The sequence below is a fragment of the Sturnira hondurensis genome, unplaced genomic scaffold (assembly GCF_014824575.4).
Source record: "Sturnira hondurensis isolate 20B ecotype Veracruz unplaced genomic scaffold, ASM1482457v3 Scaffold0016284, whole genome shotgun sequence".
In the NCBI taxonomy this organism is placed as follows: Eukaryota; Metazoa; Chordata; class Mammalia; order Chiroptera; family Phyllostomidae; genus Sturnira; species Sturnira hondurensis.
Genome location: NW_028088915.1, coordinates 1,652,961 through 1,679,704, shown reverse-complemented (window position 1 = coordinate 1,679,704; position 26,744 = coordinate 1,652,961). Strand labels below are relative to the sequence as shown.

The window sequence follows — 26,744 nt, the reverse complement described above, 5'->3', positions numbered from 1 at the left end:
CATTTCTTTACTTAAGCATGGTTTCCTTTAGTTCTTTGAACAGATTTGTAGTAGCTACAGTGGTCTTTGTTTGCGAAGTATACTGAGCCCTCTCAAATGCAGTCTCCATCACCTGTTTCTTTCCAAATCTCGTAATTGTTTACAGCTGGACATTTTAGGTAATATATCATAGCAATTCCGGATACTGGTCTTCCTCACTCTTATCTCCCCTCTATCTGAAGCCAACTTCTTTTGCTTATTTGCTTAGTGACTTAGCTAGACCAGTTCAACAAAACCAATTCCACTTCGCTGTGCTTCTGATGTCACTCCTTAGAGGACATAGCCTTGGGCTGTGACATTCTTATGTTTTCTTTTTTAAATGGCATAACAGTTTCAAGTGGCTTTCTGACTACCTCTTCGCCTGATCTCCTTAAATTTCTGGTGGGTCGTTTTCTATTCTTATTACATCCAGCTGTTAGCCTCCACTAATTTCTACTCCTATGATCTATTGTTTTTGGCCCTGGGGCATAAAATGCCCCTCCAGCCTGGTTCAGTTCACATCAGGCCCCTTCACAGGGAGATTCTTCAAGGCCATTTTCTGAAGCTTTCTCTGACCCCAGGAGGGCTCATCTTAACTTCCTCTTTCTCTGGTTCTCTCGATTAAGCTCCTAGTTTGGCTATCATTTTGCTATTATGGAGCTACAAGGCTCCTCTTCATTGTTCACCACCAAAATTTCTACTGTTTCCAATAGCACATTAGGTTTTAATACCAATGTAAATTTGGAATCTTGAAATATACAAATTCCTAAAAGCTATAACGTAATCAAACTAATTCAAGAGGAAAAACAGAAGTTGTATAATTCTCTTTATTAGAGAAATGTAATCAATATTTTACAACTATCCCATATCAAGTCCAGGTCATTTTTACTGGCAAGTTCTACCAAACATTTAAGTTACATTTAAGTTAAGTATTTAGCTTTATACTATCTATTCCAGAGAATGGAAAAATAAGGGCATTCTCTCAGTCATTTTATGAGGGTTGCAAAAGCTTGATAGCAAAACTAAGGACAGTATAAAAAGGAAAAATACTTATCTTACTCGTGTATATAGGTGAAAAAATCCTAAACAAGATAGTACACATAATGAAGCCAAGAAATTATTTTGTTAGGTTTAATAATGGTGTGGGTATTTTTTCATTGTTTTTTCTACTACAGTTGTCCCAATTCCCTCCACCTATGCTCTCTCCCCTGCCCCCCACCCCCCTTCCCCACTCCCACAATCAATTCCTATCCTGTATGGGTTTTTTTTAAAAAAAGGCCCAATTTTAAGAGTTACATACAGAAGTATGTAAAAGTGAAGTGGCATGAGGTCTGAAATTTGCTTTAAAATACACTTAGACCCTGGCTGGCATGGCGAGGCTGGAAGGGGTGTCGTCCCATAACCAGTGAGGACATGTGCCTGGGTTGTGTCTTTGGTCCCTGGTTGGGGTGCGTAGAGAAACAACCAATGGGTGTTTCTCTCTCAAATCAAAGTTTCTCTTTCTCTCGCCCTCCCTTTCCTTCTCTCTAAAAATCAGTAAGTATGACCTCCGACGATGGTAAAAAAATAAAATAAAGTTAAAAAAATACATTTAGGTTTTGGGAATGGGTTCTCAAATATTCTAGAATCTAGATATGAGTTTACTGGAGCTTGTTGTCATTGCCTCTGCTTTTGTCGGTATTTGCAAAGTTCGATAATACAAAGGGACTAGAAACTTCGGCTTGATTATATATAATTATTTTTTTAAAAGAGAAAGAAAATAGATACACATTATGAGGTGTCAGAAGCCAATGTCATACATGGACAGAAATGTGAGAAGGTGGGGAATTCAGTGTTTTGACATGTGATCTGGCCTCATCCAAATGAGTCCCAAGCGAAGTGCATCGCAAACACTGCTCTGTGGTCCCTTGTGGCAGAGAGGGATGCATGCCCTCCTGCTGGGCAGGGGCCTTCCAGGAAGATGGGTGATGGTCCTGCCCATGCTGGATGGAAAAAAGTTTCACACTCACAGCAATTGCACAGCTGGAAATGGAGCAAGGGCTACTTTGAGCCACGGTCCGAGTTGAGTGTAGCCTTCCTTTCCATCACCAGGATAAATAAAGATGATGTGTGTGGAAAAAGTCAGCAGATCGTGAAGCTCTACAAATGTAAGGTAGTAGAAATGTAGGCTAGCTTCTATTATTTACAGAAGCATTTATCAATTCCAGGATTTCCATTTTGTTCATTTTTGTAATTTGTCTCTCTTATTTGATGAACATTGTCATCATATCTCTCTTTAATTCTTTAAGCATGGTTTCTTTTAGTTTTTTAATGTACAGATAATAGTTGTAAAAAGTACAGGGAGTACAACTACTTTGGAGAACAGTTTGGCATTTCTTCACAATGTTGAGTGGATTTAGCACGTGACCCAGCAGTCCCAGCCCTGTGTATATACTGCGTGTATACTCAAGAGAATAAAAACAGGTCTTCACAGAAACTTACACACAATGCTCACAGCAGCATTATTCATAGTAACCCAAAAGTAGAAACCACCAAAATGTCCACGGCTCGGAAACCGATCAGCAGAATGTAGTGTTTCCATACAATGGTGTATTATTTAGCAATCAGGAGGGAGAAAGCACTGTCACAGGCTACGACATGGATGAACCTTGAAAACGTTTTGCTAAGTGAAAGAAGACAATCACAAAAGAACACGTATTTTAAGATTCCATTCAAGCGCAATGTCCAGAATAGACAAGTCCATAGAGAAAGTACAGAGATCAGTGGATGCCAGTGTCAGAAGGGTATGGGTTTCCTTCAGGAGTAAAAACGTTCTAAAGTTAGATGGTGGTGCTGGTTGTGCAACTCTGCACGTATACTGAAAACCACTGAACTGTGTACACTGCGGGGGGCGGGGGGTGTTACGGTGTGGGAATCGTATCCCAGCGAAACTGTCGTTTGATAAGAGGTGGTTTAGAGACCAAGGGAAGGAGACTTTGGACCAAAATGATTTGATCTCCTATGTTCCACCCCATCTATTACCACGGTTCCCAGGGTTCTGGAGGCTTCTGTCAAATTCAGGAAGATGTATGATTTCTTTTTTCTAAACTTCATTGAGAAAATGATGGCTCTGAAGCAGAAACAATAAGGAAGCCAAACAGTGTGTGTTACTCCCCGACTCCTTAATTCGTTACCCTGGATGAGCAGGAGACTTAGAGCACCGAGGCCTCCAAAAGTCAGTGGACTGGACACCAGGACACATGGGACTGAAGCGGGCTAAGGAGGGGTGAGCCTACCCAGCCAGGACTCCAATTGTCTGCTCCCAACCGGCATGGGGATGGTCATGGCACTGGCAAACAGAGCTATGGTTATTCTTATTAATCAGCAAACCTAATCACGGTCAGAAGCGCCATAAGTGCCATCCCATGTGTCTTTCTCACCCGCCACATAGCACAACTCCCTGGCTCCATCTGCTGCGGTGAGGACGGATTACTTGCTGGGCCAGTTGGCTTTCCCTCATTTTGTGCTTTCTCTCCCCCTTTTCCCACCCTCTTTTTGTTTTTCAGTGGCTGCTTCGACCCCCAACTCCACTGCTGGTGCGGCCATGAACTCTTTGACCTCTCTTGGGACTCTGCAAGGACTGGCGGGAGCCACTGTGGGGCTGAACAATATTAATGCACTTGCAGGTACCATAAACAGTGAGTATTTGCTGCTCTGGTGGACAGCCTTCCCCCAAATTCTCCCCAGAAAAAATGGTCAGCCAGAAATGACCCAAAAAAGGATACAGAACAGGGAGAACTAATACTTGGGGTGGAGGAGCACATGCTTTGATAGGCAGACACTGTCTAGGTTCCTTTTGCCTCAAAAATCACCCAACCACTCTCCACCCGTCTTTTGCTAATATACAGCATGTGTATACTCATCCACACATTTCTGTGGTTGGCAGTTATTTGCAGGTTTTGAGGGGTTTGGTTGGATTTCGGATTTGTTCTGTTCTTCTAAGAGGCAGTGTGCTAATAATAGGAAAATTGATGGACCAGAAATCAGGACACATGGATCCAGCCCCCAATCTGCAAGCAATTACTTGTAGGATCTTGGGCAAATCACTGCCCCGCTCTGAGCTTCATTTTCCCACTTGGAAATTGAAAGTTCTGGATCAGATGATCTTAAAGGTGCTCTCCAGCTCTAAAAACCCAAAGATTCATGACAGTTTTATGGGGGCAGGGGCGTGAATGAGGCCTTGAAAAGAAGGAAATCCAGCTGAGCAGATAGGAGCCACTGCTGAAGGGAACAGTCAGGAGTCTCTATGAAGCACGGCAGGGTGAGGCAGACTGCTCACCCAGTCACCCAGCTCTGGGACATGGGGACTCGCTGAAGAACTCTAGGTTCTGTCCTACGTATCGGACCCACATCCGGCACTTTAGATCTCTGCGGGGCACAGTACCCCGCCAGCAGATAAGCATATTGGAGGTTCATGCTCGCTGTTGGCTCCTGCGCTGGGGGAGGTCCTCAGCCCACAGGGCAGGCACCTCATCTGCCTTTCCCTCAGCTTGGTCCCCGGGAGCCTGAGAGCAGCTAAGCCCATCAGGTCCGTGATGGCCCAAAGAAATTCCGATTTGAGGGTCCAGCTGCCTACCATGCAGCCCAGGCAACCCAACACCACCCATTTTCAGCACTAAGAAAGGCGGTCTTGGCACATTGCCCTGTTTTAAGCCATAATTCAATAAGTGCACTTATTGAGCAGACAGTACAATTTTCTTAAAAAGGCAAAAAAAAATCCCAGTAATTCTATACTTGAAAGGGTCAAAAATACCTTGCAATGTATTTGATAAAAAAGAACCTAGAACTCCTCCAAATGAAAGCTAACACTTACAATCCTGATAAGAAAATAAGTCATATATTTAAAGGTAGGAAATATTCAGCTTTTATTAAATCCTTTCATTCAGATGCTCTAGAAAAAACAAAAACTTAAACTGTTTTATCTGACCATGAACCAAAAAAGAAAACATCTGTCCTTCTATGTATGATGGCTCGTCAGTAGCAAATAGTGTATGAAGTGGTAATCACGCACAGCAAGACATTTTATCCAGTAAGACCGCCTCCAGCCCCGCCTTGCCAAGAGCCCTCAGTGCCTTGACTCCTGTTTCTGACCTTGTTCTGCAGACGCTCCAGCCCACTTGTCCTTGCCCTCGGTTGCAGGTGTGTGTGTTTGCACACAGCCCTTCATGCTGCTTCTCTTGCCCCAGGACCTAGTTCCCCTAAAACAAGGACTTTGATTTGATCGCCTGCCTGTCCTTGGTCTGCAAAGTAACAGGCCAGTGGGAGTGGCTGTCCTCCTCAGCACGTGCTCATGCCTGTTGCGTGTCGTCCTCTTGTCTGTGTGTCTGTCTGTCTCCATCCTGTCACGTGTTGTACTTTGCTGGCATCGTCCATCATCATGAGGGGCTAGAGAGGGGCCACTTGTTGAGTGGCAGAGACACTGGCTAGTTCTTGTGTGAGATTTGTGTTACACAAGTTTTGCTTCTGGCAAGGACAACAGGCTTAAGTTGTTTTGTTTTTTAAAATTCTTTACCATTGGATTAATAAAAGTTTGTATAGTTCTTGGGAAATAAAGAATGTTTCTAGTTTCAAATTACTCTCTACCAAAGAGTATGAGCCAGGAAAATGTTTAAGGCACAAACCATGCCAAAATAAAAATACGTTCTTTCTGATTTGGTGACTGTTTCTAGTTCAAGGCCGTTTAACAATGCCAACAACAACTAGCAGCTAATATTTGCTTCTGTCTCAAACACAAGGAGAAAACCTAACACAGGGCGGCCTCTTTCAGACCATTGTCCTTCAACATCCATGGTGATGCTACCTGTCCTACTGAGTAATTCTCAAAGTAGGTCATCAGGAAAGTTACCTGGACAGTGGCAGCTCCTAAAGTACTTGACCTCAGCGTCCATGTCATTGCTGTTTCCTATCCCCTCCCTCCCAGGAGTCACTGCTCGCTGCCCGGAGTTTCCTGGTTTACTGTATAGAGCCAGCTCGTTCCCATGGAAAAAGGGGCCAAGATGGAAGTAGGTGGATGGAATCCACAGTTAATTCTCAGCTCATCTTAGTGCTAAATTTACCCTCTTCCTGCTCCCCTCAAATTTCGGTTAGCAGACAATTGGCTAAATTTAACTGAATCTGATCTCCTTTTCCTTCCTTCATACATTCATTTAGTACAGCACACTAAAGCTAGAAGTGGAAATTGTCCAGATCGGAAGGAATGTGGGTGAATCACTAACAGGGCTTTCGCTTACAGACATTTAATGGTTCTTCAGGCATGTTTTTAATATTCATATCTGAGCTAAGGTGAAAATATTTTTTGCAGATGTGTCCACCCAGGAGTGTAAACCTGATTTTGTGTGTCTAAGTGTATTTTTCCTTGTTTAAGTGGCTTAGCCATATAGTGCTTAAAAGTATGATGGTCTGGATATAACCAGCCACAAAGGCCTGGTAAATAGAAATATTTTTTGTAAGGGAGGAAAAAGAAAAGATGCTTTGGGCATATTATTTTGGCTTGTCGCTCTATTTACAGGATGAAATGACTTTTAATCTGTTTCATTGGAATATACCAAGATATATGTAGTTAGATGTATACAAAAGCACAGAACGTGAGGTTTCACCTATTAACATATTTCATATTAACACCAGCATATGTGTGAATGTCCCATATGTACTATTCTTACTCACCTACCCTGGTTCTAGACATTTTATATGTAAGTTCTCATTGTCAGCTTGCAGCTTAGAAGGATATGTTTGACCTACACCAGGGAAACCTAGTAAGCAGATTTCAAATCTGTGCGAATACATCAATACATTCTTCACTTTCACTCTATTTTTATTTGGTAGACGGCATAGCAGAGTGGCTTGAAAACAACTGTAGTTTTTGCTTCTGGTGCTTGGCCTCTGATTCTCCAGTTCAGTGCTGCCTTCATAGCGGTTAGAAAAAAATGTCAAGTTCATGTTTATGGAGGGTCCTTAAACATCTTAAATGTCTGTGTCATTTTCACAGAGCTAGTCAGTAATCTCATCATTCCTCGGGTCTCCCATCAGATGAGGACTTCTGGAAAACAATGAAGTTTCATGTGCTTAGCAGTCAAGAGACACACTCACTTTACTGATAGGCCATTTGCAAGGCCCTTCTCTTGTGGAGGTTTGACACACCTGACACTTTGTCCCAGCCTCCCGCATCTGAGTGGCTTTCATGGGAACCTGGATTAAATGGGTGAAATGACCAATCCATTTGGCCTTTTCAAAGCCAAGTCCTATTTGTTTAAGGGGTAAAGCATTTTACTCAACCTCCTTCAAGCCTGTTTCTATTGTGCCAAGTTTTTAGACAAAATGACGTACCAGCAGCTGGATTGACATGTTATCTTTGATATGATTATTTAATACAGAATAACATAAATTAATCCACAAGAATAACTCTCAGAGGTTGAAATCTTCCTTTGAAACTCCTTCAAATTCTACCAGGTAATCAGTTACCTATTCTGCCTCAGTTTTTGGCAAATACACCAGAATTTCCAGGATAAGTTTGGTTGTAAATATTCTCAATACACTTGTACTTGTTAGAATTTTTAGCCCTAATTTTTGTCAAAAGGATGGTTATGCCATGGAGGAAAGCGTGGGCTGGAGAGGCCTGAGTGGTACTCCCCTTTTACTCGGTGCCTCGTCTGCCTTCTCCCTCCCCGCCCCAGACCGGTAAGGCCGTAAGGCCAGCCTGGCTACCTCTCACACACGGAACCAGCTGAAGCAAGCAGAACCCTTCAGAGAGCAGATTTGCCCTGAGAGAGAGTCCAAAATCACAGCCAACCACTATGAAGTGTAAGCGGGACAGTGTGGGGAGGTGGCTGCAACGTCACTGGCTATAGCTGGGAGCCACACAGGACCCCACTCCTGGCACATCTATCCAGTGTCTCAGGAGCATGAAGTTGATTCTACTTCTGTTTCAAAAGGGAAAAAATGCCAAAAAGGGAGAAAGAGAAGATTGTTCACCTATCCTGGACAGTAAAGAGGGCCTGTCCCAGAAGGGGAAGTGAGTCAGGGCCACCAGCAACTGGCAGTTAAATGCCCCCTGTGTGTGAGCCCTCTGGGGAAGCCGGGTAGCAGAGGCTGCAAACCCCAGGACGGCTCTCCTTCATGGTTTCACTCAGGAGGGCCTGAACGCTTTGAGGCCCTTAGCAGACACCGCGTCANACTCCTGGCACATCTATCCAGTGTCTCAGGAGCATGAAGTTGATTCTGCTTCTGTTTCAAAAGGGAAAAAAATGCCAAAAAGGGAGAAAGAGAAGATTGTTAACCTATCCTGGACAGTAAAGAGGGCCTGTCCCAGAAGGGGAAGTGAGTCAGGGCCACCAGCAACTGGCAGTTAAATGCCCCCTGTGTGTGAGCCCTCTGGGGAAGCCGGGTAGCAGAGGCTGCAAACCCCAGGACGGCTCTCCTTCATGGTTTCACTCAGGAGGGCCTGAACGCTTTGAGGCCCTTAGCAGACACGGCGTCAGGGAGCTGTAGTGCTGGCAACCATCCCATTGCTGTCCAGGGAATTCGGGGACGTTCTTTGTAAGTGGAGCTTCTGGCTTCAGCCCGCTTGTCAGGCCGCTGTGTTCCCCACAGCTCTGTAGGCCACACAGCACACCTGGAACATTCACTCCGCTTGAGTGGAGTGGCAAATCACTGCTCACTTTCCTCCTCGAATTTCTTCCCACGCAGAAACCTCACTTTCCAGAGGGGAGCCCGTGGCATGACCATCTGTATCCCTAGCACCTATTAGCAGCCTGACAAAACTGAAAGCAGCAGCACTGAGCAACTGCGCTCTGCTCTTCCCCTGCTGTTTTACAACCCCGTCTCACCTCTCTGAGAACAGACACACTGATTTTTTTTTGCACTCACACAAATGCCAGGAGATGAGGATGAAATAGGAAGACCAAAAGATGAAGTTACTCCCCACCCCTTTAGCAGCTGTGTAGAATAATGGGGATGGAGAAGAAACAGGCAGCAAAGTAAATGTGAGTCATCCGAGGGATTGTTTAATTAGGAGGACAAACTGTGTCCAAGCTCTTTAATAGCGCTTACTTCCCTGGCCAAAAAATTTGAGAGACTCCTTCATAAGAAGAAACTCGAGCAGAGTGGGCAGGACTTCTGCGGGCTAACCCCTCTCTAGCTTCGTGTTTCTGGTGTACCTGGTCTCCTTTCTCAGCAGGCCTGCTCCATTCTCCCGTCCTTCAGGCTCTCTTTGCATCCACTCCACCCACCTCAGGCTTCTGTCACAGTTGGGGACATCACCCAGGGCCCAGTTCTGTCTCCTCAAGCCCCCAGGAACAGTACCAGACCTAAGACACTATGAGAGTCCTCTGTTGTAAAGCAATGGTCTGATTCATATTGTATATGTAGTTTTTTTTTTAATCAAAGAGATGAAGTTGTCAAAATAACAAGCACTATGGAGAAAGCAGTGTGTTCCCCACCTCTGCTTCCCGAGGACGGCAAGGAGCAAAATGCCGGTAGGACCGTTATGTTGATTCTGGCATATTTCCTAAGCATCCTTATCTCAGTCGTTCTCTGTTCCCTGCAGACTTCCTTGTCAATCAGACTTAGTCATCTTTGCTATTCAATAGCCCTGATCAATAGCCCAAGCCCCTTCAAGATTGTCACTTAACATTTTCAGTAAGTTCTCCCAGAAACAGACCTTAGGGGAGAAAAAGGTTTAATCATAAAAGGAACAAAAGACAATTATGATGTCACCTCTTCCATTTCCTGAGCTCATATGAAAGTTAACACTCTATAAAGTCTTGCTTGTTTGGACTTAGTGTTCAGGGAAAATATGACACAATCAACAACCATAATAGAGCAGAAGAGCAGCCAGAATAAAGCAGAAAGAAATCAAAGAAGTATGCTGGCCAATATCCAGTTCACATCGGCGAAGAGCCGAGACCCAGCTCACCACAACGGGTGTCAGCTTCGGTTAACTGGGAAACACAACACGCAGCCCTTCCATTGGCAAAACCCCCGGTTACATGGGCACTGATTGATATTCGTGTGTGTGTCTGCCTGTCTGTCCAAGCATCTAACTAGTTGCTGCTGAAAACAAATGGCCCCATTCCATGGGCAGCCTTTCAGAGTGAATAAGCCACTTCAGTCTCTGCAGTTAGGGGAAGGGCCCACATTTTTTCCTGTGCTGTCTTCACTCTTCGTCAGCTAAAGGCTCTTCCTAAGCTCCAGTCCTGGCAACGCTCTGTGTAGGAGAGCCGGCTAGTGGGACTGCCGATCCACTGGGCCACTGTGTGCAGGGCACGGCGTCTCTGCCCTTTCCTCATCGGACAGATTACAGGAGAGCAGTTTTGTGTTTTCCTTCCCACCTCGACCTCTCAGGGCCTCCAAGAGCCCAGTAAACAGATTTCACTGTACAGATGTTGCAGGCCGCTGCCGGTAATGGTTTCTACCGGCTTCTCAGCTTTAAGAAGCAACAGAAGGCTCTCATTTCCAAAGGCTAACCCCAGTACTTGCCAGTAGCACGCTGCATGGAATGAAGACGCACTGTCTGACTGGAGCACCTCGATGCGTGTTGGTCGCTGGCCTATGGCCTAGGAAGTGAGGGTTCTCATCGCGCGGGGGGTTCTTCGGTTTGCTGCGGTGTGTGCTTTTACCATGACTGTCAGTGTGACTTTGTCGTTTCATTTTAAGTTGGTGTTGCTTTCATCGGTACGCTGGCTGCATGCACTTGCTATTTGTTGTACTTGTGTCAAACGATCCTCTAACTTCCTTTGGAAAGCACTAATGAAAAGTGCTGTTTCTCTTCTCTATTGTTGGGTTTTTTGTAAAGTTGCTCAAATGCTCTCAGGTATGGCGGCTCTGAATGGAGGACTTGGCGCCACGGGCTTGACGAACGGCACAGCGGGCACCATGGACGCCCTCACCCAGGCCTACTCAGGGATTCAGCAGTACGCAGCCGCGGCACTGCCCACGCTGTACAGCCAGAGCTTGCTGCAGCAGCAGAGCGCGGCGGGCAGCCAGAAGGAAGGTACGTGCCGCCCTCGGCCCGGCGCTCCCGGTGTGGCCGGCCTGACGGGCACCTTTCACCTTCAGAGCTCCTTTTCGCAACACCTAGACTGAGCTAGAAAGCAACTGTTTTCTTTCTAGTATTTGTGATTTTTCATTCGAGAAGCCTGATCATCTTAAACCATTTGATTCAGTCTTTCCTGTTCAGACTTATATTTCTTTTTTTCTTGTAATTTTTCAGCTACCTCTTGAGATGGGTTTCTCACCCACTATGTGTTTATACACAATTGCTTAGTAATTGCTGCCATCAAAAAATTCCTGGGAACCACCCCCTTCTCCCTGATATCAGCATTACTTCTCCCCACGCACACAGCTCCTCCCCAGTGGGAGGGATGAAGCTGCCCATCCCTATGGGAGAAGCGCTCTGTCCAGCCCATCCCAGGCTGCCCGGAGCCCGGGCCATGCCGTGACAGCGTAGCCTGCCTCTTAGCAGGCGGTGGTGTCCAGGTGAACAATAAATCTACCGTTAGGATCGACTCGGTCTTTAACTGGGGGGGTCTTCTGGGGAGCAGCAAATAAGGGATTGATTGCACTGCTTCTCCGCCAGTAAAGCAAAATGAACGGCAGGAAGTTAAAGTTCAGAGTAAATTAAAGCAAATTATAAAATAGTTAATGAGCTAGTCAAAATAGGAAGAGTTGTCTCTTTTTCACTCTTCCTTTGGTTTCTTCTTCCTTAATTGAAGTTGCTTTAAAAGCAGAATTTTCAACGTGGTTTTGATTCCCTTTCTCACTTAAGAATACGGGATAAGCAGCTAGAAAAATCCTTATGGTGACGTGCTGTTGAAGAGTTTTGCTTGATTTCTTTCCCTCTCCTTTTCCTTCGCCCCGTAATTCCAAACTGTTTTTGTCTAAATACTTTGACTTTAAAGGTAGTATTCTATAAAGAAATAGAATAGTTTTACTTTACAAAGTTATGAATTTTTAAAAGGGACACAGCTTTAAAGACACTCATGTGTTTTTTAAAAAGAGGCTTTTTTTTCTGTTTGTAAAACTCAGAGATTGTTTAAAATAGAAACTACTTGAAAACCTATTCATTATTTTAGCTTTCTCTTTACTCCCGGTTGTAACCACTGTAGATGTTTTAAACACGCACACGGGTTCGGACGGCTGTTCCCCCAGGCATGTGGAGACGCGGTGTCATAAATACACAACTCCACAAAAGCCTGCTTTGAGGCCCCTTTGTCTGGAGTCTGACTACAGTGGTGACAGATGAGAGCAGCAGGAGGGTCCTGGGAGACAGTGACTTCCTCGGAAGGGACCACACAGCCAGTTCCCCCACTTGCTTTGCTGCCCTCTCCGTTATCCAGCAGCACCTCGCAGCAAGCCGCAGAGCCTGTGTTGCTGGGGCAGTGTCAGCAGAAGACTCAAAATCCAGTGCTTCACGCAGAGTCTGGGCCTGGAAACACCGGCTTCTTTAGCGGCTTTACTCCGGCCCACGGCCCTAAATTTAGTCCCTGCCTTGGGTTTTCGGGATTGCTTGTGCAGTAACTAGCCTTCTGGGATTAGTATGAAACCGTTCGAAATGACAGTCGCCAACTCCAGATTATGTGTATTTAGGTGTGCAGGCTACCAGTAGCACGGTGTGGGGTTTCTTTGTTGTTTTTAATCATATCTCACTTTCTCATACCCTCTTATCCAGTTAGCATGAGTTCAAGAAATGTAAACCATCTTAATATTAGTTTAACTAAAATAATGTAAAAGGCAGGTTATACTGGGAAAGAAAAAAATCTCATAAAAATCTCATAATGAATTGTATCAAATGGAGTTTTAGATTTGCCACTTCATAGTTCCATCCTTCAGTCAAGAGAGGTAAGTCAGTTTGATACATTTAGTCATGTGCCCTGGTGTGTATTACCCCACAGGAACATGAGCTGGTCTGGCTTTGTAAAGCATTTGGTTTTAAGTCTTCTGAAGGGTTATGGCATCCCGACTGATCTAAATCCAGAGAAACCGTCCACCTTGCCTGCCTGAATTCCCTCTGGCCCCTTTCACACCTTCCAGCATCCCATGTTTGCAGGAGGCAGGTCACACACACACAGGTAGGAGGAGCCTCAGACACCCAATGGGAAGCCGGTGGTCTGATGCAAACACCCCCACTGCCTTATGCCAGACCCAGTACCCAGTTAGAAATACAAAATATGAACGCCAACCACCTGAGACCAACAATATGACAGACTTCTAGCAAGTTAAAATACCGTGGACTAGGAGAAATCTGAGGAATGTGTGATCTGTCAGCCAGCTTTTAAAGGGAAAGGTGAGGTGGATAGGTAGAACTCTCAAAACAATTTTTACTTTTTACTGTTGGCATCTGTGGCGGTAGCCACCTGCCTTCGCATAGTGGGGTTTTCCGTGTTAAGTCTGCTTTTTTCCATTTGGGTGGTAACAGTGTTGGTGGTTTGCAAAATCAAACAATTCATTGGAAATGGAAAAATGGGTCTATAGTAGGAGATGGTGGCATTTCTCCTGGAAAAATGATGACTGAGAGGACAAAGCCTCTTCGAGTTTTCCTGTCTTCACATTTTTCTCGGCCCCCATCTGGCCGAGGGAAACAGTCCGAATGTAGAGCCGCCTGGAATGCCAGATTACCCAGGCAGTAAATCTGCATTCCCCACTCCCCACCCCCACTACCAAGTTTCAGGAGCTGAGACGACCACATGGTTCAGACTGGGTGCCATCCATCCTCATTTGTAAGTGTGGATCTTTTATCTGGATAGTGCCAGACATGCCCAGTATACAAACTGCAGGGGAGGGCATGGCACACTACACTGAGAACACCCATTTCCAGCGTTTGGGGGTTGTATCTACTCATAGTTTGCACTTCTAGGAATTTTTATAAGCCAGGGACTACTTTGGGGATCAAAGCCTATGTCCCTTTAAATACAGACTGCCTCTGCTTTGGACGTGGCATGTCCATGGAAACTGAGCGATCTGGAAAGGTCGGGTGGTCATGTTGACACTTAAGGAAGAAACGCTTTGTCTCTGGCTTCAGAAATTTGCCTCAAGAAGTTTTCCTTGTGAAAAGCCCCATTCATTTCTTTTTTTAAAAGATTTATTCATTTTTAGAGGGGAAAGGAAGGAGAGAAGTATCAATGTATGGTTGCCTCTCGTGAGTCCCCTGCTGGGAACTGGCCCGCAACCCAGGCACGTGCCCTGACTGGGAATCGAACCGCGATCGTGTGGTTCTCAGGCCCACACTCAGTCCACTGAGCTACACCAGCCAGGGCTCATTAGAACATTTCTTTTACAATTTTTTTGTAGGAAGTAACTGGTTTAGCTCTTCTTTGCAAAGATATTCCTCCCTTTCATTTGTACACAGTTCTCTGTACCCCGTTTACGGTTTTCTCTGACCCACCCCCGTGGACTCCCACCCGCTGCAGCTTATTCCCAGGGCCTCCCAGTCCTGGTTCCTCCTGCGGATGCCAGTTAAGGCTCCACGTTCCAGCTGTAGAGGTTACTCCACCGATTTTATGATCTCCCTTCCCTCCCAGATACCATGCCCAGAACACAGGACCTCCTGGAGGCGTCCCACCCCCGGGCCTCACCAGAACCATCTGGGAAAGAGTGTGCAGCTAGTCCTAGCGCCCTTTGGCCTGGAAGGCTTCCTTGCTTGCTACATGTTAGAAGGTGGTTACCTTCCATCAGGTCATTTGGATTCCCACCTTTCTCTATTTTTTTGCTTCCTTTAACCTTCAGGTAGTTCTTGTGCAGGTGGTCAGAGAGGAGGGAGAATGAAATGGAGTGGAACTTAGGAGAACTTACCTCTCTGACCAGTGCAGCTCAGATCATCCTCACTCTGCCCTTGTTTGTTGTATTTCTAGAAACTGGTGGGTGAGAATAGAGAGCCTGGCTCAGCTTAATCTCTGACTGGCCGCTGCATCACGTGTCTTCATTTTCAAGGCCAATTCCCGGTGGTGTAATGCCTGTTACAGTTGTAAAACTCTTACCTACCTAGTTTGTCCTGCCTTGACTCATTGCCAGTCATTTCTAATAAAGATGATTATTAGACTGTGCGTTAAGAGACTTGGCATATCAAAACGGGATGGATAATTAGGTAAATGAGAAATCCAAGCAGCATTACTGTTATATCCATTATTCTCAATTGCTGCAATTTGCTTAGAATGCACAGGACACACGCTCCTCTGAGAGACAATATAAACACACCGCAAAACACGGCCACCCAGGTAAACCCGTGCCTGCATTCTCCTCCCCTCTCTATCCTGTGACCGCCACCCATGGAGAGATTGTAATATCGCTCCTGTGCAGTGAGCACACGTGGCCCCCAGAAAACTCTCAGTGGGAAGGAAGCCTTTCTTAACCCGTGTTTCTGAGGAAATGATGGAAACTTAAAGCATGTTTGCTTTCCTAAAAGACAAATTGGCACATGGCATTTTATCCTTCTATTTCCTCCTCTCTCTGTGTGAGGGGAAGCCCAGTGCTTAGCTTGTTGTTCAAGCATTCCTAAGAAGAGGCTTCGGGAGTAAGAAGCGAAGAATACCTTACTCTGGTTTTTGTTTCCTCTTTAGGTCCAGAGGGTGCAAACCTCTTTATTTACCACCTTCCACAGGAGTTTGGAGACCAGGACATTCTGCAGATGTTCATGCCTTTTGGAAATGTTATCTCTGCTAAAGTCTTCATTGACAAACAGACCAATCTGAGCAAGTGTTTCGGTATGCAACAGAAAGCAAGCTAGAATATTACAGCACATCCCCCACTGAGGAGCCATGGGGAGGAAGATGTAAATAGCCAACACTTTAGAAGTCAGGACTGGGCCGTCCCTCTGTGGTGGTGTTTCCTGGTTCTCTGGATCCTGGATCCACATGAGCAGACTGGGCAAAGTCGTTTAATAAAACAATTAAGGAAAGAGGAAGGGGCTGTAGAGAAAGGATCTGGGAAATAAAACCAGTTGCCCGTCCATTAGGTAATGCTGTATGCTGTCCTGTGGATGCATGTTGCTACATACGTGTGGCACTTGGTCATTGCAGAGCAACAGCAGTTCCTTTAGACCTGCATGTCCATACACTGCACGAGAGTGTGCACATCTTCCCAGCAGAGGGGAGGTCAGACCACTCACCGCAGTGCAGGTCCGGGAGCCAGAAGCTGGGCTGACAGGACCTGCAGGGACCGCCTGAGTGGCTGTAGAGCATGGAGGGGCAGGTCTTCTGAGAACATGGGAAACCCAGCTCCCTGGCGGCCCGAGCTGTCATGCCCCCTTCCGCAAGCAGCCCAGACTTTGCCACCCAAGGCCTTTCTCTGCTCCGAGAGAAACAGGCAAGCACTAATGTTTCACACCAAGAGGAGAGCATCCATTACTGCTTGTTTCATTTTTTTCAAACCCTTCCAGGCCCCAGAGTAGTTTAGAGGCAGAATGTTCAGAGTATATATATTACTCGACAAAGTTCTGGCCCAGTTTGAGGAAGGACTCAAGTGCTTGAGTCACCCTCCAGTTTACTAATTCGTGTGGGTAGTAGGTATAACGAGTAGCGTAAAACAAAATAAAGCAGAATACACATGGGCCAGAGGAAATACAAACAGAATGGTGTGGTATAAAGTAAAACATCAAAGGTGGTAGGGCAGTTCTCAGCCAAAAACCCACACTAAGTATCTGGCTAACCAGGATCTTTGGCTTCTGAAACTTCATTATCATGACGTCTACCTTCCGTGCTACTGCCCAGGAAGGTCTGAAGCTTCTGCTGTCAGGGGAATTCGTGCATCGACCATTTAAGTCACTCTTTTTACCGAGTGGAAAGGCTGTCGGCCTGAACCCATTACACTATTGCTGCCGCTGCAGCAAGCCCATCAGCCCCCAGGTGACAGTCCAGAGGGGAGCAAGGGGATGTGGGTCGTTACATAAGGTGTGCGTGTTTCAGTATGAGCCTCCCTTTGGGAGCTTCCCTGCACCGGTTTTGAGCCAGACTTTTATATTGCTCATCACCAAACAATGTCCTGGGCTAATCTGGAGATTGGAAAAGGATCGAGCTTCATGGTTGGATTTTCAGAAAGTACTGCTTTTAAAAGAGTGCGTGTCAGCCCACAGGCTACTTAACCAATGTGTTCATAAGAACGCGAGTTACAGCTATGAGTATCAGCAGACAATTCAGTTTAGTGGACAGTGTTTTTGATTTTTATAAAAGCTGTAGCCTCCCATACCAAGGTTTCTCAGTGAGCCAGTTGAACAACTCCTGGGGGGCCCAGGTTTGCTAGTCATGGGGTAATAACCCCATTCTTTTGTTCTAGCCTCTTGGCCAGGTTTTGTAATCCAGTGCACTCGACCCATTTCCGTTCTTTAATCAGAATGGGAGTTCTGATTCTGGCTGAAAATCCACAGGGAAAGGATAAAGCCTGAGCAAATATTTTAGCTTCAAGACCACATTTATTCAAAATTGGGTTTCAAAAAAAACGTAAGTCACTGTTTTGCAATACAGCCTACCTAGGAGAAACCTTCTACCATATACTCATGTTTACCAGCTGAGAACTCTGCTAAAGGTATATTCATGTCCTTTTCTTCCTCCTCTAGTTTGTAAAGGAATTTTCTCTTTAGCTTTAAACTTTTAATAGTAGATATATGGGGAAGCTTAATATAGAGCCTTCTAAACAGCTGATGTGCAGAACTGAAAGGCAACTAGTATAATAGCATCCTTTCACTACCAGAAGTAAGCAGGGACTACACAAGCTCACCACTTTGGCATCGACATCGCGGCACCACCCGCCCCTGCCCGTCTCACCCTCTGGTGAGAACAAATACACGATCAGAAATCTGTCTCTTGGTCTTTGCAGAGCACGATCAGTTCTCTTTCAAAAGTGTGCCCTCCCTATCTTTTTCGGTGGCAAGTGTTGAAATAGAGAAGGATGCTGGAAACTGTTAGAACCGTTAAGCCCCGAGCTGTTCAGACTGTATATTCCCCAAGCCTCTTGGGACTGTGAAGGTAGCAATTTCCATTCTGTTGCAATCAGTGGAGCTTTGAAAATGGAAGTTCAGGTAAGGAAGAAGGCCCAGCATTTCCCCTGCACCCCTAGGTGCCTCTCAGTAATAACTCTAAAATGTTAAAAACCAAGTATAAGTTACTCTAGAGTTAATTCACTGACCCCATCCTAGGGCCAAACGAGGGTGGGCTCTGTGAGATAGAGAATGAAAGGTGGGGGGGTCTGGCGCACTCCGTGTTAGCCAGTCCTTTCCTTAGTTTTCCGGCCTCTTGAATTCAACCTGGTTGGGATACATGAGCCTCTGGGGCCCTTTCAGCCCTGCATATTTATCCACCACTTACCTGAGCAGCACTTACCATGTACCTGGGGTTCTTGCAGAAACATTCTAAGGGACTGGAAACACAAGTGGACTTTAACTGAAATCAGTAAGCAAAGAGACTAAATTTACCCAAACAACTGAGGTGGAAATTGTAGCTTTCTGCAAAGGAGTTTTCTCATCAAACCCAATTACCTGTCCGCCTAGCCTTTTCACAGCTTCTCAGCGGACATTCCCACTGTGGCCCCTAAAATGTGTCCTGTTTGCCCGCAGCATCGGCACATGTACTCACCATTTGCAGTTACACTTTCGGGGGGGGGGGGTTGGCCCCCTTCTCCCCACCACCTCTCCATCTTGATTCCTGCCTTCCTTCCCTTTCTGTTTTCCAGGTTTCGTTAGCTACGACAATCCAGTGTCTGCACAAGCTGCTATCCAGGCTATGAACGGCTTTCAGATTGGCATGAAACGCTTGAAGGTCCAGCTGAAGCGCTCCAAAAACGACAGCAAACCTTACTGATCCTAACCCCAGAGGCTCCCTGCTTTGTTTTAGCTTTCTTAGGGTAAGTCCCACGAGCCAGCCTGTTCTCAACAGGAAAGGCAGAGGAGGACCACATTGCCAACTTTTACCAAGAGAGACGGTTATTTTTACAATAAGGCCTCCATCTCCCCCTCCCACCCTTCACCCAGTTCGCCATATTTAAAACCTGGGCTACCTTGTTTCTATCGAGTAAACTCCTCCAGTCGTGCCACTGTATTCTTTGTTTTGCGATTTGAATCTCCTTTTACCTTTTCTGTTTTTTTGTTTGTTTTTTGCTTTTTTAAAGGAAAACATACACAAATAAATGACATCTTGACAATTTAAAAGGCAAACAAAGGCTAATGTGCAATTCTAACTCAGAGACCCCCCTGGTGCCCTGAGAGCACTGCCTGGAGAACTCACCCCTCCTGTCCTGTTCACCCCTAGGAGGGCGCCAGCTGTTTAGAGGTCAAGGTGGTGGCCTAGAGCAAGAGAAAAGCCAGGAGAAGCACTTAAAACAATACAAACGTCTTTCCACTACATTTGGTTTGTTTTAATAAGTAGGATTTTATTTTAGGGTTCAAAGCAACATGACATTTATTGGTCAGGTTATTATACTGGTTGTCTATTTTGTTATTGTTTTATTTTAGTTCTTAGAAAGGATTAATGTAAAAAAAAGATTTAGAGATCTGTTTCTTAAAGCTACAGGGTTTAAAAAATAAAAATGAATGAAAATACTTGATGTTTCTTGAAAGATAAATTTAATAATAAATAATACATAAATAATACATAAATAAAAAAGAAAAGCCACAGGCCTGTAAATTTTATTTGTAAAAAAAGCATTTCTATTTTTGTACAAAATTTTTACTGCCTCAGAAATAATGGAAGTTATTTATTGCCTATTGTTAACTTATTGGGTACCTAAAGAGCAGCTCTCTGTGCTAGCTAGATCCTTCTGAAGTAGTCTCTAAAGGAATCGTTCTAGGAATGGGCTTTTTTTCACTGTTGGACCCTAGGCCTAAATTTCATGCTTTATCCTCTTGTTGTTTGTATCTATCTGTCTGATTATTTTGTTCGTAACTTCCATTATCTAGTTTACAGTTCAGTTGTCTGACTTTCCCCTTATGTCACATCCGTTGAAACTGGACCCTCCCCTGTCCCTTGCCAGCCCCTCACCCCAAAACACCAGGAATCCATCCCCTCCCCCTCTCCGGATGGATTCTCTTGGGGTTCCATTGTGCTGTGGATAAAGGTTGTAAGAAATGCAAATTATGTGGATGGCTCCTAGACTCCCCAATGACCTAAGATTTGCATTAGTTTCTCTCCCGCACCCTTAAGAGTGATTTTGTTGCCGCTGAGTAGATTCTGTGTAACTTTTTACTCTCCCTTGTTTTCTCCCTAGACATCTTCATGCCCGTTAGTTCACCGTTTGCCTAGCATGTCCCTGTGGCGTCTCAAAAAAAGTTTCATCGTCCCGTCATTGTTTCTGATGTCTTTCTGACCTCACATCATATTTGGTTCTCCTACTGACCTTTGATCTAGTTTGACCTTTGAAATTTGCATGTGACCTCATCTAGCTATGAATTCTGGGAAGTCAATGTGAAAAACATTGCTGCATTCATGCAAGACTGAAATTTATTATTAGAAAAATTAATTATAGTAAAAAAAACCTGTGGCAAAATGTTTCTTTCTTATTTTTTTCTTTTCATAAAACAGACTTGAAAGTATTATACAGGGATTGGCATTCTTCCCGGTCACTGGTAACAATAGCAATATGTGTCCAGGGACACAGAATGTTGGTTTCTAACAGACTACTTCCAAAAACAGTTTGAGAAAAAAACTGTCTGATTTTAAGTCTCTAGAGGTCTGTAATAGTTTTTACATTTTTCAGGCAGTGTAAAGTTTTTTGATAAGGCCATTTTAGGTGGCTCACTTTCTCATTAAGATATATATATAGAACCACTTTTTGTAGATTAGTATAAGAAAAATATTTACCCTGTTTTGGGGCAAATGCTACCTATTTGTGTCACCTTTTGCTGAACTGACTCACAGTTAGACAATCCATGGTTTAATGCACATGAAATTACCTATATTTTATACTGTTTCAATGTACAGGAGAAAGGTTACTGTAAACTGTGTTGCGTTGGTGCTTCTGTGAATTAAGTTGTGGTTTCATCATGAGTCTTATGGTCTTAATGTTCTTTGTTGATAAGACAAGTTTAGAATTGGTTTACTTAAAAAAGAATTTCAAAAAAGTTGTTTGCTTAAAAAATATTTCATGTGAGGGGGAAAAAAAATCTATTCCAGAATAAGTTTTGTGTTGGCTTGTAAAGCATTGATGTCATTTTTTTTTATTGTGGACTATTTAGATGTGTTTGTGTTCAGCAAAATGTGATTTTTTTTCTTTTAAAGAAAAAAAGTGAAAATATATAGTGCCAAATTCCAAAGGTACTTCCTTCCTAGAGCTTCAGTGTGTTTCTTGTGAGAAGTAATTTGATAACATGGGTATTTTATTATGTGTTTTGTATAAATCCCTGATATTTAAAAAACAAAAAACAAAAAAAAGAGGTTAAAAAGTTTGTTACCTTGCTACCCTGTGGTCGTGTTGCCTGAACTTGTTACTGTTTGTTCTTTCTCTATGATGTTTTTTGTAAGACATTGTACAAGTGCCCATGTCTTTAATCGCTCTGCACATCAGTGCTGTGACGGCAGCCTCACCGTGTGTTTTCTTCATAATATATGGAAACCTCTAAGGTGAGAAAGTTTTGAACTTTTAACCCTTTCTACCCAGAGCTATCTGGAATGTTGATAACTTTTATACTGTCATCATTTTAGTTTGTTTTGGAGTGTTCCTGATTTGGATTTTTTGCCCTGCATATTATCTTCTCTGAGTTGTTTTTTTGTCTTTACTGCTTTATCCGTTGGTTGAGATCCAAAAGAAAAACCCACAAGGCAAATCCGAAGGAAAAAGATCTATGTATTTTAACCCTTTCTGCTCCCCCCTCCTACATTTTCACATTTGATTATTTCTGTTCTTTTTTAAAAAATTCTTAATGTGCTGCTGGAATTCCTTCTGTTTAAAAACAGTTTATAAATAAACCTTCTGAGAGGGATGGGAGATAGATTCAGCACCTAAATAAATCTTAGATTCTGTATGCTTTTGAGATCAGATGTAGTAGTATGTTCCAGTTTAGAATATTTCCATATACCTTCCTATTAAATGACATGGTAATGGGTAGTCTTTGGAGGTATTTTTGCTTTTGTATTTTAAATACTCCTAATTAATATTTCTAATCAGCCATTGTGCTGGGGATTTCTCTGACCCCAGTGGATACCTCTTAATACCAAGGTGTCTGGTGGTAGCTGATAGCTAGGGAAAAGACTTTTTTTTTTTAAATTCATTGCACGTACTGACCATATAAGGAAAACTCAGTTCTTTATCGAAGTCTCTGACCAAATAATTAGTACCAGTTCCTGCTGCCACTTTTTAAAGTGCCATATTACTTTGACTTCATGTGAACAGATCTCTTGCTGTCTTGACAAGTCCCCACGTAAACTCCTGCCTTCCTGCACGCAGACCCCCGGAAGCTGCTCTGTCTCGAACGGAGTTCTGAAACTGCTGGCCCCCTCCCCTTCCTCCTGTACCGCGCACCACCCCACTTGGTTTAATGTGTGTGTGGATGTGGTAGCCCTGGGATGGAAAGGATTAGCCTCTAATAATGCAAAAAAAAAAAAAATCCCTTCTTATGGCACATGCACTTACAATGAAGTGATTTGTATTATCCTCACACGTGTTTACTACTGCTGGGGCCTTCCTTCATCCTTCGAGGGCTATTTTGTACTTCCTGCAGCAATCAGCTGAAACAAAAGTTACCACACATGTCTCTCATATGTAGTATGTGGTGGTGTGTAGATACATGCATAGGAACACGAGAGAACACCACTTGAGTTATTTAGACTGTTTCATTCTCAATCTCTTCATTTACCTATCTCTGCAGAGATCTCAAAAAACAATTTGTTCTGACTTCCTCACTGAAGCAAGCTGCCCCCCTCCTGCCCTCTTTTCCTCTCACCCACCGCATCTCCCCCAGAGGGGCCAAGTGCGGTTGACAGGGGCTCAGGGTGGGCACTTTCATTTGAGTGTTTCTTATTTTGCAGGCAACCGAGACACATTTAGGGGGTAAGTCCATTCTTTCTGGGGTTGGTGGGTTTGGGGGTTTGGGGGGCATGTTTCACTGTTAAGAAGATAACCCTCCTCAGAGACGATTTGTCCTTCTAGCCACTTTATCTTTTAATGTCAAAAGGAAAAAGCTGCAAGGGTGTGAGGGCCTGTGCTGGAAGAGAAAACACAGGGACACTGCTTTTTTTAAATCAAGTGTAGAGAATAGTCATTTTTAAACTAAAATAGAGAATTGCGATAAAATGACAGTCCTCAAGGCAAAACAAGTTCATCTTTCTTTCACCATAGGGGTTCTAGTTCTTTGGCTTGTGCTACTCTGGACTCATTTTACTGTTTGTTTTTATTATTATCTTAAGTGCTAATTAACACAAAGAAATAAAATTTTAAAAAAACCTGTAGTTTCATTACCTTTTTGAATAATGTCATACAAAAAATGTATTTGTGTTTTTCTGTGCTGTGAGAATTGTTGTTGTAGATTAATAATATCATTTTGTTTAGAATTATAAAATAGTTTTTAAATATTGTCTGAGAAAAGCCAAAGTTCCTGCAACCTAGTGGAAACTGTAAGACCACTGAGTATTGTTTGTGTTATTGATGCATTTGGATTTTGTTGTTTGATGGAATTTGAGCCAAAAATAATAATAATAATGCAGGCTTTCCTATTTCTACAACTGATTGTACTTATTATGCATTTTGTACCAGTGGAACTTTTTATACTGGAGATTAAAAAAATGGAAATTTTTGTGGCTTACTCTAGTGGGCCCCCTGACAATGACTGATTTCAAGTTTGATTTCTGGTTGATAGAAAGAAAGTTGCTTTTCTTTTGAGAATTAAAAACTTTGGCTTGATTTCTTTTTTCCCTTTGCTTATATCTAGCATTAGAATTTTGTCTTAAAATACAGCGGTAAGTTTCACTTTTTATTCTGTATTGTGCAGTTACACAATAAGGTAATTAGATTTAGAAGTACTCAGTCACTTTAAGTGGATAAATGTATTAGTTAAAACTTTAGGGGTTTGCTTTTTTGCTGTTTAGATCAAAGTTTTTTCTGATTCTTCCGTCCTCATTGTGAACATAATTGTGTAGTTGAAACAGTCAAACTTATTTTTGTAACGTATGTTATTGTGTGATGCAGTTTTTTGCTTCTGTCTCCAATATTAAACCATTTTCCTAATACCTGTCTCTCTCTCTGCGTGTTGTATTGTTGGTAGTCATTATGTGTTGGTGATACATCTACACACCTGTTTCACGTATCTGTTTTTTTCTATATGTCGTGTAAAAAGATACAGTCGATTCCACCTAAGTGAATATCTGATTTGGAGGAAGGGGAAACTGCACGCCAGCCACCTCTGATTTATGTACAACAGCCCATTTTAACCACTGCTTCCATTTCTGCTATTCACCTAAATAACCGCCTACAGAGCTGGGTTTGCCAAGGCCTTTCCTGGTCTTTGGGCCCCACTGGGAGAGTTCGCCTTCTCTTCCGTCCTCTTGGGACCTCGCTCCACTCTCCTCTGTCATGGGTGTGCGTAAGCAGTTCTTAACACTCATTTGAAAGTGCTGCTGCTTCGCTTAATGACCTTAAGAAACTTAGGAAGAGAAGCAGTGGAACTTCTGTCTACACCCACAAGTCGAAAGGCATAATGCTACAGCCACACTCTTCTTAGCTACTAATCATCACATATTAAAAAGGTGAATTCTCGAGGGCAGAAGAAAGAAACTTACCTGGTGAATAGAAGATGTGAAAAAGGTTAAGTCTATGTGTTCCCATCAACCAAGAGAGATACACAGAAAAGTCATTTAAATTTTATGTATTTTAAGAGCTAAATGAGTCCAGGAGCAACTTTAATTATTAAAATTAATGAAAGAAAAAAATATATCCAAGTGTTCAAATGGAAGCTCAAGTCAGTCAGGTGGGGTAGAAGGGGAGGAGGTAAAGTTTCTCACGCTTACTTAGTCTTCATAATCTATGCTCCATTTCCAAATGAAAGCCAAGAATGCCCTGTGGAATCCACACACTCCCTCCTGAATGAACGTGTATTTTTTAAACAGCCTTGACCCCGCCCCCACTACCACACCAACCCCAGTTATCAAAAAGGAGAACTAAAGAAAAACACTGTTCCTTACATATGCCCTCTAAAACCGCAGCCACAGGCCCTCCTCCCTTTCTGCCCATCTCTCACACTCAGGAATCTGACTGCTCTCCAAGTGCTCTTAAAAGATTCCTCTGATGTTTGCTCCCCATGTCTTAGCTCTCCTTCCAACTTTTCAGACGCACAAGCTCTGACTCAGGTCACCCAGCACCAGGCAGCCTTCCTCTGGCTGCCAGTAAGATTTTCCCGGCAGGTGCTCAGGCCCTTCGCCTCTGGTTTCGGCGGCCCCTAGATTGTCTTCTCTCGTGGGCTCAACAACTGAGGGGCCTGGTGAGGTGGAAGGAAGGAGGCTCTTCCCCCCACAAGCCAAACACCTCCGCGAAGTGACTTACGGCAGCTCCAGCCCGCACGGGTGGGAGCTGACTTGCCGCCACTACTTCTAGTGTGGATCTTGTAGCCTTCGTCAGTTTGCCTCTGAGAACCCACAGCGTACACTGGTGGGAAAAGATGGCCAAGGGTGTGATTTTTCTTTTTTTCTCTTTTTTTGGGGATGGGGGATGTGAGGGAGGGGAAGAAGGTAATAGGTAAAGAGGGTGAGCGAGTGTTCATTTTAAAAATATGTAAGACATAGATATCTCCACCATTTGGCACAAGGCAAAATGCTCATACTAAGTAGAAGAAGGGAAAGACAAAGCCAGTTTTGTTGTTGTTGTTCTGGAAAAACAACAAAAACAATGATTCTCCAAAGAAGGGGACAGAGACGCTAGTTACCTGAAGCACTCATGAGTGTCCAACTGATCCCTGCTTTCATGCATACTCACCATTGTGATTCTGTAAAATACTGCTACAGTGTCAGCGAGGCCTATTTGTCTGCCATGCATGGACCACCTTGGAAAAGTGACAGAACTGCCCCCGTTTGCCTTGCTGATGGGAACTGCATGTGTGCCCCGCCCACAGCAGTCGTGAGCTACCGGGGTTGGGGACCCTTAGCTGGCAGGCTAGGACACACAGTGAACACAAATGTACTGTGAATCGTTCCTGATAAGTGAATAAAACATTGTGACCAAACAATCAGCTTATTCACTTATCAGGAATCGACTGTTCTGCTAATTCGCTGTTTTTGTTTTTCATCTCTGTTGTAGTTCACTATTTTTGCTGTGTTCTGTTTTCTCCTCTCATGCTTGGACAAACTCACTGGGAATATTATCTTCGTGTGACCATGAAACGTTTATATCGAGTGAAAATGATATCTTAACAAAATCTATGCACTTGCTATCAGGAACACAATACTGGATGTGTCTTATATATACTGAACTATATAGTACTCGATTTCTTAAATAAAGCTTAAGAAAGGACTCTGTTGTGTGTAATGTTAGTGTGGTTATTTTTCAAAGCAATGTTTCTAAGGGGGTATTTTTGTTCTTTTAAGTCTGGAGTGATACAGGGTATTTTTCATTGAAATTATATCACTGGCTTCGTGACTTAATATTCAATAAATTGACTTTGGAAACAACGTGGAGTGGGGGGAAGTTCTTCTGAGTGCCTTTTAGCATAAGACATCTGGAAACCCATCCGCTTCTCAGTGTCCATAGGAAATCTCCACCCAGGTGCTGTGGGTGACGGAACAGAGCGATGC

At 43.8% G+C, this 26,744-nt stretch overlaps 1 protein-coding gene across 7 annotated transcripts in view; it reads left to right on the top strand.

Moving 5' to 3' along the window:
- The window catches only part of CELF2 (CUGBP Elav-like family member 2), a 504,761-nt gene extending 478,298 nt beyond the window's left edge, over window positions 1–26,463 (top strand). For 3 of the 7 annotated variants that reach the window (XM_037065950.1, XM_037065952.1, XM_037065954.1), the window contains 4 exons: window positions 3,564–3,683; window positions 10,847–11,044; window positions 15,606–15,749; window positions 18,709–19,573. In XM_037065950.1, coding sequence (XP_036921845.1) covers window positions 3,564–3,683; window positions 10,847–11,044; window positions 15,606–15,749; window positions 18,709–18,836 — 590 coding nt within the window. In that variant the 3' untranslated portion in view covers window positions 18,837–19,573. Of the gene's footprint in view, window positions 1–3,563; window positions 3,696–10,846; window positions 11,045–15,605; window positions 15,750–18,708; window positions 19,574–20,238 lie in introns of those variants that run through there. The other 4 variants (XM_037065949.1, XM_037065953.1, XM_037065948.1 and 1 more) reach the window with 3 other exon arrangements.
- Window positions 26,464–26,744: the final 281 nt, after the last annotated feature.